The sequence below is a fragment of the Synchiropus splendidus genome, chromosome 12 (assembly GCF_027744825.2).
Source record: "Synchiropus splendidus isolate RoL2022-P1 chromosome 12, RoL_Sspl_1.0, whole genome shotgun sequence".
NCBI lineage: Eukaryota > Metazoa > Chordata > Actinopteri > Syngnathiformes > Callionymidae > Synchiropus > Synchiropus splendidus.
The window spans coordinates 15,749,969-15,768,427 of record NC_071345.1 but is presented as its reverse complement, the minus strand read 5'-3'; the positions used below and the strand labels follow the sequence as shown (position 1 = coordinate 15,768,427).

The 18,459-nt window shown below is 42.7% G+C and overlaps 2 protein-coding genes across 5 annotated transcripts in view; both read left to right on the top strand.

The window, feature by feature from the left end:
* LOC128767986 (myelin basic protein-like) overlaps nt 1–5,644 on the top strand; it is a 32,819-nt gene extending 27,175 nt beyond the window's left edge. The window contains exon 4 of the mRNA XM_053880444.1: nt 5,346–5,644. Coding sequence (XP_053736419.1) covers nt 5,346–5,644 — 299 coding nt within the window. The remainder of the gene's footprint in view (nt 1–5,345) is intronic.
* LOC128767987 (myelin basic protein-like) lies at nt 5,616–18,206 on the top strand. 4 transcript variants are annotated; one of them, XM_053880446.1, is made up of 7 exons: nt 5,616–5,876; nt 11,793–11,897; nt 12,007–12,033; nt 12,358–12,387; nt 14,498–14,572; nt 14,652–14,671; nt 17,381–18,206. In XM_053880446.1, the coding sequence occupies exons 1-6, from the start codon at nt 5,757–5,759 to the stop codon at nt 14,652–14,654; spliced, it is 360 nt and encodes a 119-aa protein (XP_053736421.1). In that variant the 5' UTR covers nt 5,616–5,756; the 3' UTR covers nt 14,655–14,671; nt 17,381–18,206. The 4 variants fall into 4 exon arrangements, with proteins under 4 accessions (XP_053736421.1, XP_053736423.1, XP_053736420.1 ...); XM_053880448.1 differs by lacking the exon at nt 12,358–12,387 and having other exon boundaries at nt 14,507–14,572; XM_053880445.1 differs by lacking the exon at nt 14,652–14,671 and having other exon boundaries at nt 5,733–5,876.
* The last annotated feature ends 253 nt before the right edge of the window (nt 18,207–18,459 follow it).

Here is an 18,459-nt window from a genome sequence, read left to right as displayed (position 1 = left end):
AAAGTCAGTTTGCCTTCTATATGGCGCGGAGCAGCGTTATGGAAAGTTTCTGGCAAATTATTCAAGGGTGGTATCACACTAATGGTTGCCCCTCTGAAACCTACTATTTTCCAAGTCGATTTCTCTCAGAGAGGGCGACCAGAGTGGACAGCCGAGTTATGTTAGTGATACTTCATGGTGCAGAGAACACAAATTAGAAGTGGAGTTCATGTTGATGTTGATATATATATATATATATATATATATATATATATATATATATATATATATATATAGATAGATAGATAGATATATATATATACAGTGGTACCTTGGTTCTCGACCACAATCCGTTCCAGACGGCCGTTCGAGAAGCAAATTGTTCGAAATCTGAATTGATTTTTCCCATTACAATAAATGGAAAAAGAAATAATGCGTTCCAAGCCTTAAAATAGGCTTTTGTAGGAGTGAATGTAGAGTGTCTGCTGCAGGTGCGCTGTTCCTCTATGTGTGTGGCCGCTGCATGTGGGAGGGGTTGCCGAGTGAGTGAGGTCTCTCCAGAAGTGAAGAGGTGCCCGGTGCGTGTCCAGCTCTGAATGTGCGCTTCTGTGCAGTTTGGCTGTGACAAAGTCATAAACCAAGTAACGCTCTGTCCCAGACTCGCCTCATCCCTGTCCCAGCTCCAGCCCACAACAGGACATCAAACCCTGGAGTGTGCGCTCCAGCCTCGGAGGTGTGGAGAGCGAGCACCTCCCCTGTGACACTCTACCACGGTCCAGTGTGGAGACAGGAAAGGTTTTACACCTCAATATGAAGGAAAAACAGTCATTAAATGTAGCTAATGGGACACGTCTGCATACAGAGGCTGCGTTATACACAATAACAGAGCGTGTCAGGGGTCAGCTGATCGGCCCGCGCACATTATGTTTTTTCTGGCTTTTTTCTGAGACGTTCGAGTTATGGATTTTCGTTCAAAATCTGAAGCAAAAAAGTCTCGAAATTTTTGTTTGAACTCCGATTTGTTCGAAGTCCAGGACGTTCGAAAACCGAGGTACCACTGTAGGTGTGTGTGGGTGTGTGTTGATAATTAAACAAGCAAGCTGTCTCATTCTTCTGCGGTCCCTCGGGGCCGAGTCTCTTGCAGAGATGCTCTCTATAATGAGCCTCAACAGCTGATGCAGACATGAGTCTCTCTGCGGTGACTGACAGGTCATGCTGTCCTCAAACAAGCACTCAGTAGGAACACGTGCAACACTGAGCTGTGTGTGAGGTGAATTTCGTTTGGATAGCCAAAGCTTCCCAGGCTAATGAGAAGCCTCTGTAGAATAGGGAGCTACTTCAACACGAATCGCCAAATAAACCTCAAGGTTAGATGTATAACAATGTCCCGTTTCTCTCAGAACAGCTACTGGAAGAAAACTCATGGTGAAATCAGAAGGAGTTGCAGGTGACATTTGGCAGTGGAGTGATTTGTAAAAGCCACTTGAAAGTGATGAGGGAAAAACCATTCTCTGGCATGGTAAGGCATCTTCATTAAGCGTTCCTCCATTAAGCAGCAGTTCAGACCACCGGAAGGCAAAATCATCGTGCGGTAGTCACGGTATGGGATTGTTGCTGAGGATGCCAAAAAGACTGTGCTGCCATAAGAATTCAGAGCTGGTGGTGCAGGTGGCAAATTCCAAAAAAATCTACGAAAGCTATCTAAATAATAATGTCGTTCCATCTCCAAAAAAATAAACATAAATACATGGAAATATGTAACTATATATATATATATATATATATATATATATATATATATATATATATATATATATATATATATATATATATATATATATATTGTTTGAATACACTGAATAACAGCAAATATCTAGTATACTTATATATAAGTAGTCAAGAAAATATTCATATTCATCAAAGAAATTCATGTTTAGTATTTTCTTTTTACATTTTTTATGTTTCAGACTTTGCTTTTCAAATAGTAATTATTAAAAAAAAACAAAATACAATTCCCAATTACACTGTATAATGGCTTGGTAGTGTCAGCAGAAGGCTCTAGATAGTTTGGTTGAACATTCAAACTGCAATTCTATTCTCGCTCTCCCACACTTTAATAGAACCAAAAACTTCAACACAGTAGCAGACTTTTCTCATAACAAGAGTAGCTTTATTGAAGTGCCACCAAATTTGTGTTTTCGTTCTAATATTTGTTGGTATTGTCACGTTTAGTTTTTCTCTCGTCGCTGCTGTTGAGAAGTGAACAAGCATGTGAAAGTGAAAGTTGTAGATGTTCATCTGTGTGAACATCACGATGTCATGATAGAAGACAAGTAAACAAAAATATATGTAATAAACCCGATACAAGTACAGAAAGGAAACACAGTAAAACAAAGAGAAGAGTTGATGGTGAATGCCACATTTTATTATTTATCCTTCAAGTTAGTTATATGCCTGTAATTATGTGTCATTTCTATAACTAAGCTTATTGAAACATATAAGGATGGAGAGGAAAGTGCTAAAAAGAAAGGCAGATATTATACTATACTATTATCCATTCTTCTTTCTGCTGCTTTTCAATCCTGTTATCGAAACTGTAGATACGGAGATGACTCTGTGATGAAATGACGTGATCTGTGACAGCAATAACGCATAAAAATATCAGGTTTTAGTTCATACATTTTGCCACAGTCTTATCTTCCACCTTGTGTTCATCTCACACCCTGAATCAAGCCAAGACATTAGCTTTCACATGTCAGCCGCTATGATATGTGGGGGTAACGCAGTGGTGTAGTTTCATCTGGAGCGAGTGATCCGACAAGATATGATCAGAAACAAGCATATCAGAGAGACAGCTTTGGGTTTGGAGATAAAGCTTCGATACGGGGAACATGTTGGATGATGGACGAAGTTGATGGATGTGTTAAAGGAGGGTATGAAGGACTTGCTGTGACCTGGGTTTGACACCATGTCCGAGTTGTTTTGTTCATTTTGTTCAACAATTACACTGCTGCCTGCCCCATAGTGAGTTGAACGACACTTGACTTTAATGTATGAGATATTTTACGACATGCCTCCGCGACCCGACCCTGGATAAGCGGCAGAAGAAGGTGAAGGTATTACTTGTACTTTCATGTACTTTCTGACTTGTGTCCAACAGCTTTTCCCAACAAGGGAGAGTGGGCACTTCCACAGTGTCTGCAACCTCTGCAGCGTCCTGATCTCCTGCCACTCCTGAATCAGATGCATCTCACTGTTGAAAATCCATACTTATAGGAGTTATTCCAGTGACACACGGGCCTTTGTTTGACTGTAATAACTATGCAGCTCCGACAATCGGCCAGTGTTCGGTCCACCATCAGCATGCATATTCTCTGGTGGAGTGCTACACCATTGCTGCCTGTACAGTGTCCGTATTGTTAGAGAGGCAGGAATGCTCTGGATGTCCTCTGCTGTAGGAGACTCTGGACATCTGGCTATGGTCGTCTCATTTGGAGAGGCAGTGTTGCATTTAAGAAGAACCAGGCGTGAAACAGTGGGGAAGAGTGGTGTTGGGGGGGTTTGTCACAAAGGTTGTGCTGATATTGCTCTTTCAATAGAAGGATTTAATATTCATTTGGGGTCCAGGCTCCCCATGTCCTTGGACCTGAGTGACTGTCAGATGTTCCACTTCCTTCTACTGATTGATCTCATAATGTTCCTGAACCTCTTCTCTTCCATAGAGTCTCTTGGTGTAAAAGCAACCTTTAAATGTTCGTACCGATCAAGTGATATTTATTTCATGGGTAGGTTTGTGGCATGGAAAGTTACAGTGATTTCCAGGCTATAAACCGCTACCTTTTTCTCAGAACCCTGCAGCTAATATATGGACAGGCTAAAGTGCGTCATGCTGCCAAAATATTGAGACTGACGCGTCAAATCAGAGGCCTTTTATTCACCTATTTTCGTCTTCCTGTCTGAACTTCGGACACGCGGGTGAAAACAGCACATTTTGAGCGCTTTAAGGTGAATAAAAGATGTGAGGAGTTCATGATTCAAGTTCAGAAAATTGCTGAGTTTGCTTCATGAGTCTGTCACGATGCTGGAGCCTGTTTTCAAAACTAGTTTAGAAGTGATCCTCATGCATTTTAAAGCACCACTGACCTTTCTATGATGCAGACAGCACCGCTGCACCTGATTTGACCTTAAAAATATCGATTTGTTCTGTCAGTCTAAAAGTATGTTCTCACCAGTCTATGTGATCTATGCTGTGCAAATACATACGGCAACCTGTCAGGCAACAACACGGGAGCGGGGGATCCGACACGTCAGGGGCGACCAGGTCACAGCTCCAGTGCTTTTCAGCCAACATCTTTCAGATAGAATTTCTCGCATTGAACAACGAAAATGACAAATCTGCACCCCAGCAAGCAGAAAATAGAGTTCAACTCCGAAATCCTGGTGAGTTATGGGCTCGCCCACACCCTGCAGATTGACCCACTTTTATCACGTCTTGAGAGGTCGGGGAAAGTTGCTTAGCAACTTTGGAAACCAGAGACCTCTAGTGCAAGTAGCATTGCAGCATTGTACTCACTCACTGACACCGTGGATCGATCACTTTCTAGTATATGTGTCTGAGGTATAATCTTGCTCACACTGTAGACAACTCAAACACATGGGAAAGCTTCTTTGCACCTTGTTGAACTCAGATTATGAGTGAGGTTCTGCTTGTGATTTCTCCTTTCTAAATCTGGCCCTACCATGCGGATGATATTCATCCCCCCTCTGTTCCTGACTTCTAAATCTTCTAAGGCTTCTCCAAACATCAAGGTTCACCCAGTTCATCTCAATACTTCTGAGTTTAAATTCTGACAGCAAGCACCCTTAAGAGTGACGTGTGTGCCTGTTTAGTCCGGGTCAGTATCGTGGTGGCTGTCATTGTCATTGTGGCAACATATTTAACACAGTACAACTCTGTTTTTTCTGGTTTAAATTCCAGGAAGCTGTGCACACGTTCGGAAGCCTCCAACATGCTTGAAGCGTCAATTCAATTATGGTCATTGTAGGTCAAGCAAGTTGCGTGTGTTTTTCCATGATCAACCCGAGAGGATCTGACTCCCAGCACCAGGCTGGCTGACAGCCTTCAGAACGACTCTCATCCTTTTCACCCCATCACACACCGAACGGCAAGGAGGAAATGGTGTAGTGCTGCCGTGGTGACCTGAAACTGCTCCTGCTGAGTGTCACTGACAGTTCAGCTCGGTTCAGGAGTGAGATCTCAGTGGCAGGAAGGAGCAGACGGCTCTAAAAGAACCTTTGTGCTGCAGCAGAGTGTTGTGTGCCATGCAGGCCCCAGCCCATAGATGAGCCTTGTTGTTTCTGCACAGGAATGGCCGAGACAGATGCCAACCAGAACAATGGCTGCATCTCTGAGAAGCCGGCGGTGACTGACTCCACGGGCGCTGTGGGCCCCCGCTCCACCTGGAGCCCTGCCAGTACAGCTGACCCTGACGCCGCCACACCACGCCCCCACCTGGTCCGCCTCTTCTCCCGAGATGCCCCGGGCCGAGAGGACAACACCTTCAAAGAGCGACCCTCCGAGTCGGACGAGCTGCAGACCATCCAGGAGCACAGCGGAGCAGCTTCAGAGTGCGGGTCGGAGAGCCCAGAACAGGACCTAGAGTAGGCTCGACTGATTCCTCCCTCCCTCTCCTCTCGCTTCCCTCCGCTCTCGCTTGAGAGAGAAACGCCAGAACCCCAACTTTTGACAACTACAAGCAAACCCACCGACCACTACCATGGCATCTGCAAGCAGCTCCGCGCAGGCCGCCTTCGGCCTGGGCCGTCGGAAGAAGAACCCCGGCCTCCTGGATCAGATTGGGAACTTCTTCGGAGGGGATAAGAAGAGGAAGAGCAAGGTGAGGAGGCGAAGGCTCGAGGAGAACTGTCAAATTCTCAACTCTCTCAGTATGTTTTGTAGATTTCTCTTCCAGAACCACTTTTTATTGTGCAAGAATGTTGTTTTAACGGAGAGCCAAAGCCCGATTTGTAACCATTGATCTGTCGACACACTGCTTTTGTATTGTCTTGTCACACCGGAGAGCTAAGCGCTAAGGAACTGACAGGCGCAGAAGATGAAGCGCGTCTCCCTCCTTCAGTTATCCGCAGTCATCTCAGTTTAACTGAACATTCTGCCGGCGCTTTGATAACGCTGCCGTCTGGCAAATTTAGAAACACTTCCAGCGATAAGTGAGGCGCGGAGAGTCACTTCTGAAGATCACAGGAACACAGTACTTCATAGGATCAAAGAAATATTTCCACACAAGATGATAGTACAGTCTGTTTGGGAACAAATAATCCAGGAAGTGAAGCTACATTAAGCCACTTGAATTTAAACCAATTGATAGACAAGGAAGTTACTGGATTGAATGCTAAGACCAACAATTCATGTAAAAAAAAAACATTTTCAAAATACTGACTCACTGTTGCCGTTGTGGGAACCTGCTGGCATCGGCGTCTTGTCTTGCTCCATTGGGCTTGGATCTATTTCCAGGCAAAATGGTTCGGGACCAGACAGTTATCGTGGGAGGCCACGTTTTTAGGACTAATGTGACTCGATATCAGGTAGAACACGGCATTACTGGTTATTGCTATCGAAGAACCTCTGAAGTTGCAGCTGCATTTATGTGGCCCTGGTGATAAATTCAAGCTCCAACAGGAGCAAGTTATCACTTAAAAATGATGCTTTGGGAGCTGTGGACACATTTGGTGACGTCCAAAGGAAAAACTGTGAAGCTCAACTCACTTAAATTTAACAGTTGACTGTGCCGGACAGCAAGTTGCAAAAAAGTTGTGTGTCAGGTGTGTGGCATCTGTCGCTCCAGAAGCTTTCTTGATCTTGAACAATGAGAGACAGTGTGGAGTTTTCTTCTGGATGTTTTTGACAGTTTGTCACATGCACAAAGTTGACTCCGACTCACACGTGTTGTGCTCAAAATGTTCGCTAAAAGGTTTCACGTCACGTTTAGGTTGCAGCGACTGTGGTCTGACTCTCATGTTGAGTACAACTCAGACAAGTCTGCTGCCTCACTCAGAGCTGACTCCACTCGTTCCGGTACTTGTCGGACAAATTGCGTTCGCCGATGCTTAAAATGATCCGTCGCTCCAGTGAGTCCAAGTTTTAATGTTTTTTAAAACCTACCGAGAGAAAGAAATTAAACTTCAGTTCAGCCAATTTAAAAAAAGAAAATGTATTACAAGCTTTGATTTGAGTTTCTTCATCTGGAACTCTAGTGAGGTTTCATCGAATTGGTTGTTGAAGGACAAACGAATACAGCAGACAGCGCCACCTGGTGGCCTCTGAAAATCAGGACACAGTTTCATAAAACCCCATGACAACTATTCTTTGTACTTGTTTCTAAATTACACATGAACTGGAAGGTTTGGTTTATTATCAGTGTGTTACGAAACCAAAGGGCATCCTTTGTATACTTCCCCCTGAGTGTTACGATCGGTTCCATCTCCTCCTAAACCTGAATCTGTTTTGCTTTTTACAAACCTTCAGGGAAAACACTGCGAGGCAAAATGCTTTCGCTAATTTTTGATCGACTTTCTGCAGTATTTACGAAAACAAATCTCTATATTTAGAAGCCAGTATATATATATATATATATATATATATATATATATTTATGTATTCACCGAGGGGTTGCCTTCAGCTCGTGTGCGTTGATGACCTTTGTTGCCTCTCGCCAAGTCAAACATGATAATAACAACCAGCACTTTCTGGACGCTTTTGTTTTTCCCTTATAAATTCAGCTGAAGACACGTTTTGTTTTGGGTCCATGTGCTTGCCCGCTGTCTCAGATGTTCCAATGTCAGCTATGGCATCTTTACAATTGCATGTTTCAAGTTTATTATCTTTGAGTTGATTTCAGTCGAAAGATGACGCCAAGAATCACTTCAGCTCAGGAAACGCCTCGAGTGCGGGGAATTTGAATGCTGACTCCGATTGGACAGGAGGGTCATGTTTACATGAGAGTCAGTTGAAGCTGAGGATATGGGGGTGAAGAGTCTGGTCGGTCACATGACGCAGTGCAGGACTGAGACTCAAGTGTCTTTGAGAGGAGGGATCCTTCCTCCCGCACCCCTCAGTGTTCGCCTCTCGCCCGCGTGAACCGGTCCAGTCATGCCTTCAGCTCCACCGTGACCTGTTGCTAACCTGACACTGTTCTCAGCTTCTGGATCATGGCTTGATTAAAAAATCTATTTAACACACCGACTGACTGCTGATCTTGGTTTTTACTTTGTGTCTTCAGAACTGTGCAACTAACCACCAACACGGCTCTGACTTTGTTCATGCATTTTATTTTTTTTTGTATGACTGGTTTCACTTTTTTATCTGCTGATAAAATACAAACTTTTCCAAAGTGATATTTTTCCTCATTTAAAAAGTCTTTTTCCAAAATAGATTCATGCATGTTGGAGAAAATTGTATTCAGCTAAAATAAAGTAAATACATTATTATTATTATTATTGTTGTTGTTGTTGTTATTATTATCATTATCATTATTATTATACTGTAATTATTGTTATTATTAGTAGTAGCAGTCAAAATGATAATAATAATCATAATAATAACGCTAGTAGTAGTACAAATAATGGAGTTACTGATTTTGTGAATATTTTGTCCTCATTTTATCTTAGGCCATGTCTTCCTTTAACTTCCTTTTAAACTGTCGAACTTATTGTGCTTTTAATTTGAAGGAATATGAAAGGTATCCGTTTGATTTGAATCTTGAAGTTATTGTGGGGATGGAGTGGCATCATGTTTCCCATCACAAAGAGATTGAATTTCATACGTACATTCCTATATTGTCACATTTTTCTTCTTGAAAACGTTGAGGACTGAACAGCTTTGAATACATCTTAGAATATATGTAAAAAAGAAACTGAAAAACATCTGACAGTTGATCAGTTCTCCTTAAAATATACATGAAAGTGGCGCCACATCTCCCCACTGAATTTGAAATATTCATCCCGGATTCCTGGTCGGCAGTGACCGCTCACTGCCGAGTCATTATCATGTCACTACAGTCACTCGGGTCACCGCCTTCAGAATCTTGAATTCTGAGATATTTCTTGACGAAAGTTGGGTGCCAGTCTATTTTCAAATAAATTCATTCTGTTTGGCTGAAAATGAAATGGAAGCAAAGGTGGCTCTTCATATCGTACATTTCTGTCATTTTAGAAACCAAACTAAGAAGCACTTCATAAAAATATTTTTCAAGGAATCGTAGGAAACAAACGGAGAAATATGTTTCATGCACCTTATCCAAATATGCCTGGGAAATTTTGCATCTTTTTTTTGCATTTTGCATTAGCGTCTTTAAGTGCGGACGACAAATGCGCCCTCTATTGAGGGAAACTAGTGTGGTGGAATCAGTCGAGTCAACGTGTCCGTCTTCGATTCCCACACTGCTCTGGATCAACCGTCCAGTGTTCAGGTCGTGTCTCCACCGCGGGGTTGAAAGCGCTACACTACACATTTGTATGGAGTGGTTGAGACAGTTGCTAATTTAAGCTAGCATCCACGTCCTCGTAAAAGAAAGCCAAGCACTGATTTTTTTTGTATTTTTTTTCCCTTTCTTTTGCAAGTACTTGGTACGTAGTAGTAGGTTAAAACAAAAACAGCTACCTGATGATCTTTTCTGTCCACATCACGAGGGCTGTGTAGGACATGAAGACCAAACCTACTAAAGATGCGCTACACATCCCGCCACTGCACTCCATCACATTCAACATTGAAGACCTTTCATCTGGTATTTAAAAAGTCTGTATTTTCAAAAAATGCAGTTTCAGGTTTGATTTCCCCGCACAGGTTTGTCATGAGTTACATGATTAAAATACCTCTCACTCAGGTACATTTACTCACTTCAATACTTTGCAATGCTGGACGCTAACTCCAACGCTAACTGTGTTAGCTATTAGCAACTGCTCGACCAGATTTTGGCAAACATTTATTGTCCCATTTTACATTTATTGAAAAAAAAAACATATTGGTGAGTCCAGTATATACATTTACTCGCGTCAACATATTTTTCAACAGTTATTCAACCGTTGATATACTGTAACCTTTATTTAATCTGGAAATATTGGTCTAAATCTTCTCATAGATATCTTTGATGTTGATGCCACTTTAAAAAATGCCATTCATTTACTCCTTTTATGATGGTGGAACTGAAAAATTCTTGTATTTTTTTCCTCCCCAAAAATGAATTTAATCTCATTTGTCGGAGCAACATTCATCTTCCGCCAGTTTCTTTGATTTGTCTGACATTCACTTTGGTTCATCTCCAGATATTATTCTGATTTTATGACAATTTCCTCCAAAGCAGCAGTTTTTCCCCCGAAAAAAATGCCTCCAATTATTATTTTTCTCCTCCATAACCATATTAAACGTTCGCTGCACTTGGAGTTGCAGCTGCTTCGGCCAACTAACAATGTATTTCATACTGTTTACTTTCTGTTCAACATCTGCAAGCGCAGAAAAGGTTGTGACAATTCCACTGGAGGAGAAAGACACACAAACACACTGATTTCAAAGCCACTAAAATTGAGACGCAGCCCCCACACGCTCCTCTTTGATCGTCTGTTTCCTTTCCTGTCTTTTCTATTTCTCTGCTCTCATCGAGCCGACTCGTCCGTATTCCGTCTTTCATTTCCATCCTTTACATCCAGAGGCAAACACAAGGTGAAACTCACAAGAGGTTTGTTACACAGCTGAAGCATTGAGGGAGAAAGTCTCCAAACTCTCCTCATTCTGAGTCCAAACCTCTCCTGTCCGTGGGAGGGCGGATGACGTCCAGGCTCAGGTGAGGAATGAATCACAGATGAATCACTTGGATTCAGAGAGAAAGGAACTTTGCTTGGTTAAACCTTTTTCTCTGATCACGTGGCAGAAAAAGGTTGTAATATATGAAGGAATGTTTATCTATTAATAAAAATTGTGAAAAAAACAAAACAAAACAAAGCTAAGAGTGGCAGAAAAGGGGTGAGAATATGGGAGGAAATCTGGCCTAAAGAAACAGGCTCACAAATATATTAGATTTGTGTTATTTATTGATTTTATTATTTATATCTTGTTACATTTCAGACTAAATTAACATTTTTTCAATTTGAATTTGGAGCATAACACACTGAGTGAATTTGCCAAAAAAAAGAAAAATAAATAATAATGCTAATAAAAAAAAAAAAAATAGTAATGCAACTGTTTTTGGAAGAAAAAAAAAATATATATATATATCTATATCTATATATCTATCTATCTATCTATCTATCTATCTATCTATCTATCTATATATATATATATATATATATATATATATATATATATATACAAATAAAAGTTTAAAAAATGATGTTTAAAAATTATAAATAAAAATTATAAATAAAATAAAAAAGAATTCATTCAGAGCCAAAATATTCAAACCAAAGTGTTGGTGAGACTGATGAATGAAAGAAGTCTTTCTTTCCACCTGAAAGAGCACAACATCGCATCATCCCTCTTTCACTGAGGCCATGTTCAGCATCAGTCGAGACAGTTAAGATTTTGTTCCAGGTGCAGAACATGCTGATGATGCAAGCAGGACCAACATATTTGAGGAGATTCCTCCTTATTTGTAATGTAGTGAGTCCAGGCCATTCAGCCTCCGAGTCACCTCACAGTGTTGAAACAGGTAGGACCAGCGAGGACCAGTTCAGTTTCAGAGGAACAGCTCTTAACACCATCCTTGGTTCCCATCTGAGCTTCACCTTCCCTTCTGTCTCCGCAGGGCTCCTTCCGCGGCGCTCTGTCTCCTGCCCCCCAGAAAGCCTCTGCCACTTCCCCTCGCAGGCGTGCTGGGGAGAACGCCGTGGCTCACTTCTTCCGCACCATTGTGAGTAAACCGCCAGGCAGAAATCTTGCTGGTTAACGCTCCACGTTGGTCTTGTCTTGCCCTCTTCGCCTTTCCCACTAACTTGTGTGTGCTTTTCTACCCACGTCAGGTGTCTCCTGCTCCTCCTAAGTCCAGGGTGAGTGTGTTTCCAGAACTTCAGAACCAGAGAAACAGTGTGATGGTTGCTTTTAGGTGTTAGCCAGACACAGCTTGCTAAATTTGAATCCAGCAAAAATAGCAAGAAAGGGTGAGAGGAAAGAAAGGAAAAAGGAAAGTGATTGGGACGTTGTGTATGTGCCTTGCTCCTTATCTCTGTCCCTCTTCTCCTCCTGCGACTCCTCCCCTTCCCTGGACGGACCCTCCCACCTGCCTCCTCTCCTCCCCGTCATGTGGCCTTTATTCTGAGTAAGAGCCACATTTCTACTTGTCCCCCTTGTCTTTGTCTCTTGTTTGTCCGCAGTGGAGGGCAGTGGCTGCAAAGATGGGCCTGGTAGGTTTGTTGGGTCCGATCGGTTCTGACCTCCGTCAGTATGTCATGATAATATCATTGTACGTCAGCGGCAGCTTTTAATAGTCATGGCGGCACATTGTGTGTCAACTGCTTCTGTGGATGTGACAAATGGTTGTTGACTGACTTCGTCCTCGTCCTCCATTATGATCTATCAATAGAATTTTTCTGAGATAAATGTCTTTTTTTTTTATCAAAATTGTATTCATAATTTGATTTCTTTGTCTTTAATCTGACTTTCCCTTCAATAAAGCGAGTATAAGTACGCAAAAATGAAGTTGATACGAATATATGTGGTAACATTACTGTCTTTAACTAGCCAAAGATTTCAAAATGGCTGAACTGTTTTTGCTTGTATGATTTCATATTTCTTTTGTGAAGCAACATTATATTTTGTCATTTTTTTAAATTTATTTTATTATTATTTATACTACATTCATCAATCTAAGGGGGGCAGCATAAAATATAGATTCTAAATAAAAAATATTTGTATGATATTTTTTATTAGCTGTATTTTATTGTATTTATTGTATTTATTTTTTAATACAAATAACCTCATAAATATTAAGGGTGGTGCTGGAAAAACAGAAACAAAAAATAATACAATTAACTAGGTGTTTCACAGTTATACAGATGTTATTAACCTCATTTTATTATTTGACATCGAAGGGAGGAAGTGCCGAGAACAGCATTTTTTGTTCTTCTATCCTGAATTTTTTTTCTTCCCTTTTTTACTTTTTTGGACTTGAATGAATTGAAAGCACAGTCTAGTTCTGTCACCGTCCTCATGGCCGTTTTTGGTCATAATATCACAGAGTATAATGTGGAGCTCCTGGACTTGGTTTCAGTGACAGAAAGTTTGTAAGACATCGATCAATCAATTACGTCCATGTTTTAAAAATATTTTCCCTTAAAATCAATGTCAATAAATGAAAGTGAATCTGCATTTTCATGCAGTTCCATGTACAATATAAATGTTTGTGTCTCAACTCTCCTCAGCATGTTACATGTTCACGCGTATCCAATGAGACATGAGGCTCCTTTCTATTTTTAGGCAGCTCTTGTGCAGAACTCAACCGATCTCATACATAATGTGTGTTGTGTGCTGTTCCGCCGTGACGCCGCCGCTGCGTAGGAAGCTGAAAACCTCTTTGCTGTCACCAAATATACATGAACGAGAGCGATGACGGAACTAACCGTGATTTTATCATCTGCTCTTCCGGATCCACTTTACCGCCATCCTGCACTGCTCATCCGCTTCTACTGCTAATTCTGACAAAGCTGCGACATGACTCCATCTTTGTGTCTATCTGCGAGCGCTTCATGTCAGTGCCATAAAAGAGTTGAACGTTGTGTGAAGGGTCAGTGCTGGGGCTGTTGAACATGAAGCCAAACACACATGTGTCCGGTAGTGAAGGGTAGGTGAGATTTCATGACACGGTATTGAAGCATTGAGGCGTCATGAAACACTGTCCTCATTTTCAGAGGCCACCAGATGGCACTGTCTGCTGTAAAAGGTGCGGACGTTTCATTGAACAACTCATGCAATGAAACCTCACATCATTTCCAAACCAAGAGCGCCATCTAGTGGCCTCTGAAAATGAGGCCATTGTTTCATCAACTCTGCAATACTGTTTCATGATGCCTCATCTACCCATCATGCCCGTCATGACATGATCATCTCCTGCTCATCTCCAAAGACTTCTCCGCGCAGAAATATTTAAAATGAGCACTGAATGTGCCTCACTCCAGGCAAACCCACCATCGTGAAAACATCTCCACCGCTGCTCCATATCACCCAGAGCTAGGTCACTTATTTTGGAGTCGTCCAACCAGACATTTTCAGGTCATGTGGCCCCAGATGGTGCCACCTTTGACATGGCACCAAATTCACCCCCTGTTAGTTGACTTGTTCCTTTATTGACACGGATGCACCACAAAACACAACACAATTGTGACTAATGTTTAGCGTCTCTGCTGTGAGATTATCAGCTTCTTCTTTAGTGCTCAGACAGGAGAGACTCCATTATTATTACCTGAGTGGAAGTGACTTGTTGCGCACTAACAAACTCTTCCTCTGTCCACCCGTCAGGGAACCCAGAAGTCACAGTCCACCAAAGCCAAGAAGTCTGACGGGAAAGGATCCCTGACTAGGATCTTCAAAATGGTAAACGCCCAGTAACCCCGCCTTCTGAGTCTCTTCCTGGCGCTCTGTTATTCACTGTGCTCTCTTCCTCTGACGTCAGTGACGAAACTCAGCAGCAGAGTGAGTAACCCGTCAGGCGCGGAGGCATCCTTGAGTCTAACTGGCTTCATATTCGCGGATCATTCACTCGGCTCGACAACAGCTTGATCTCATTACCGCCGCAGATGCTTGGAATCATAAGAGGCTTTCAGAGCAGAGATGCTACATGCTTGCTGCGGGAAGCGACTCGCGATGACGCGCTCAGAGCGCTAACATTTCAAACCGCTTTGCCAATTCATGCAGCCATTGTTTAACAGAAACAAAAACATTAACTTCACCAATCCGGCACAGATCAAACACCACAGTTTGGCCTGTTTGGTTTATTTAGCTCTTGTTGAGTCCCGCTGCTCAGACCTTCCACACCAAGCCGTAAACACATGGACAGCGCACCTTACAACTGGTAGAGATGTATTTCAATTATTAACTGTTATAACAGTCAATAACATTATAATTACTGCTGAAAGTGCTACTCATCTTGCACAAAAGCAAAGTGTATTTTTTCAACAATTTTACAGCCGTACGATCAAAACAAACCCAGTGAGCTGCACAGATGTGAGTAGCATCAGATAGTGTGGCTTTGTTGCCTCTAACTGTGAGGAGACAAGAACAGTATAGTTATTACAGCTGTCACTGCGCTCACAGGAGAGCGAGCCGAGCAGCAGCTGCAGTTATGAGTTGACACCATACTTCTACAACAAAGAAGAGAAAAATCAATATTTTTAAGGGGAAAAACAAGCGGTAGACTTTAGTTGTTGACCACTCATGAGGCTTTTCTTGATCCGACTGTTAAGATAAAGGGATCTATGGGGAACCTCCCGATGTTTTAGCTATATTGTTTGGCATATTGCAAGTTAAAGTAAGGGCGGCACGACTTGGAAGGATGCTAGACATAGGTGATGGTGAAGAAGGCTCTGGCTACCGCTGATGGGAAATGCCGAAGACGTAGCTAACTATTCAGGCAAAAACTCTTTATGAGTCAAGTCATTGCTTCCTCAATAGAGCAGGAATACGGAGCTTGGCTAGTGGTTTGAGAGTGAGTTTTCAATGAAATGGTTGGTTGGAGCCAAAGAATTTAGAGTGCCATCTGGTGGGCTCTAAATGAGACACTGTTTCATGAAGCCTCATAAGCCCATCACTAGTAGAAGGCTCCTCTTCACAAGGCTTCACAAGGACAGTGCGAGCTGTTTATCTGGTCATAAATCGGAAAACAAAGAGCGGTGTGAGATAAATTCTACTGCAAGTAACAGCAGGGATCGGTTCCGACCAACCGATCGTAGGCCAGATTCAAATTTTCATTTCATCACATCGCTGTGTGAGAGTGAGATGCTGGGATACTGTGTTGCCGTAACTGTTGTACACGTTGCCGGGCTGCTACGTGCTGCGGGGCCAGACATTGAATTTAAAAAAAAAGTACAGGTGGACCTAAGTCTAGCAGGTCGTAAGTCGGATGTTACTTGTAAGATGTATGCCCGTTGTTTTGGGCACTCAGTTGCCTGGTTGGCCTCCTCCTCCTCCTGAATAGGTGTTGCCACCCCGTACCTCCCCACCACCGTGTGTAGGTGGAGAAGTGTCTCATGGCGCTTGGAGGTTTTAATTTGAGGTCCGCTTCTCGCGCAGCTCTGAGCAGAGATGCGTATTTCCCAGCAGGCCTCACACTCCTCTCTCTCAAGTGCAGCCAGCTGATGAAGGCGTGATGTTCTTAAATCTGCTCTAGGTTAATTAAAACAATGAGAACGCCGGCGTCACCATCCACAGTGAAATCACTTCCACGCGCTATTCGTATCCCAGTCGCTCATCCCGACAGATGAAGTTTATTCCTCCCGGCGTCAGACAAAAGCACAAAAGCTGAAAGGGACTCCGGCGCGTGGATCATCCCCTGCGTCGATTCACAAAGATTGGTCCTCTTTTGAATAATCTTCCCGGCTTTTAAGTCCTCTTTTCTTCTCGTTCGCGCATGTTAATGGAAGCGAAGGACGACCTGAGGACAGACAAGCAGCGGCTAATCTGAGCATTTTTGCAAACAAGAAAAAGTGAGGTTTCATCTTGAATGGGGAGGAATGATGGAGGTATCACAAAGACAACACATTTGCAGGATCAGAGTGAAGATGTAACTACATCATGATCAGTGGATTAGCTTTTTTCTATTGATGTCCTCGCTTCAAACGCAGACACGCACAATGGCGGGACACAAAGATTGTGGGAGACAAAAACAGATGATCACGCAGCTACAGACCTTTAAAATGACTCTCAGGGTTTGCGTGTTTCTCACTGTGAGTGAATACACCTAGAAACACGTGTTGTTTACTCGGTTGTTGTTTGCAGTGGCACAACAGTCAACAGCAGTGTCAAGATGCAGAGGGCGTGTGAGGCTCGCTGTTCTGCAAAATATGAGTGTGAGTGGCATGTTTTGTGCACTGCAGTGGCATATGCGGCGTAAGTTTTGCTTCCAGCAATGCCACATCCCAAAAAACCCGAAATAAACATCCACAGAAGAATTACTTCATGATCCGGAACATGCCAAAAAGCATTCGTGGATCAGCACAGATTCATATGCCGGAAACTTTGCGCTGCATATTTTGTACTAGCTAAATCCCATGTTGACATATGCTAACAACAAAAGTGGCATGTTTTTCCTCACCACAACATCACACACAGTAGTGGCTTAAAAAAGAAAACTAGCAAGGCTTCTTTGTGACATCACTGACTTTTTCTCGTGGAACTCACCCACAGGGAAGCCGGAGTTCTTCTCCCGCCAAACGCTGAAGTCTCCCAAAACACCTTCCCAACAGCACGAGGGCAGACGAGCACCAACGCAAGACTAAAAGGAGGAAGATGGAAGCGATGACGTCCCCCCCTTTTAACTTCCCGCTGACCCTCGGATAACACTTACCACCCCCTATAGGCTGGTACATCGACACAATCTGTTGCCCCGCCCACGTCTCTACCTGCACGTCTCCTCTATCATTTTGTCTGACTCACGTGACGGTTGCACCGCGGTCGACCCGGAAGTGTTCAAGACCGGCACCAGTCCGACTGACCTTCATGGCCCGGGTCGATTCAGCTTAGTAAAGAAAGTCGTCTTTGTCCCGTCGTACGTGTCCGTCTCTGTATATTATTATTTTCTAATCTTTGACCAAGTTAACTTCATTGTAAATGATTTTGTAAATCTGTAAATGATTTTGTGTCATTAAGTGTCGTGTCTTCAGCGTCGGTTTTGGTTTCATAGCCCCTGTATCTAACTCCGCCAGTCAATTTTCTTGCTCCTAACAGGTTTCGTGTCTCGCTTTCTTTTCGGTCGGCATGGATTTGACACGATGTGCTGTCAGACACAATTTTCAAAAAGGTGCTCAGAGTAACTCAGAAGTAACCGTGTTTAGATGAAGTGTGTTAAAACACTGCATGTTTTCCTGAAGCGAGCGAGCGCGTGCGTATGTGTGTGAGCCTTTGAAGCGTTGTGTTCCGGACGGATCCAAAGAACCTCCCCCTCATTATCTGTAATAAAAGTGAACCAGCCACTTAACGGAAAATAAAAAAGGAATAAAAGGAATAAAGCAAATGTGGTGAAAGTGGTTGTTTGCTCCCACCAGCAGAACAAACTGGAATACATTAAACATCCTGAGCTGTTCAGGAAGGGTTTGATGAGATAAACAAAAGGCCTTGTTCCTTCAGTGTTTCACTGCTTCATCAGTGTGACTGCAGTCGGCATGTTTTAGGACTGTGGGAGGAAACCAGAGTGCAGAGGGGAAACGGTTTACGGTTCAGATCTGAAAGATTCAACACGCTGAACTTCAGTTAGTTAGAAAAGTGGA

Coding starts and splice junctions, on each gene's coding strand:
- LOC128767987 (XM_053880445.1), top strand. CDS start 5,757: ATGGCATCTGCAAGCAGCTCCGCGCAGGCCGCCTTCGGCCTGGGCCGT. Junction 5,877..11,792: donor ATAAGAAGAGGAAGAGCAAG/GTGAGGAGGCGA, acceptor CTGTCTCCGCAG/GGCTCCTTCCGCGGCGCTCT. Junction 11,898..12,006: donor CTCACTTCTTCCGCACCATT/GTGAGTAAACCG, acceptor TACCCACGTCAG/GTGTCTCCTGCTCCTCCTAA.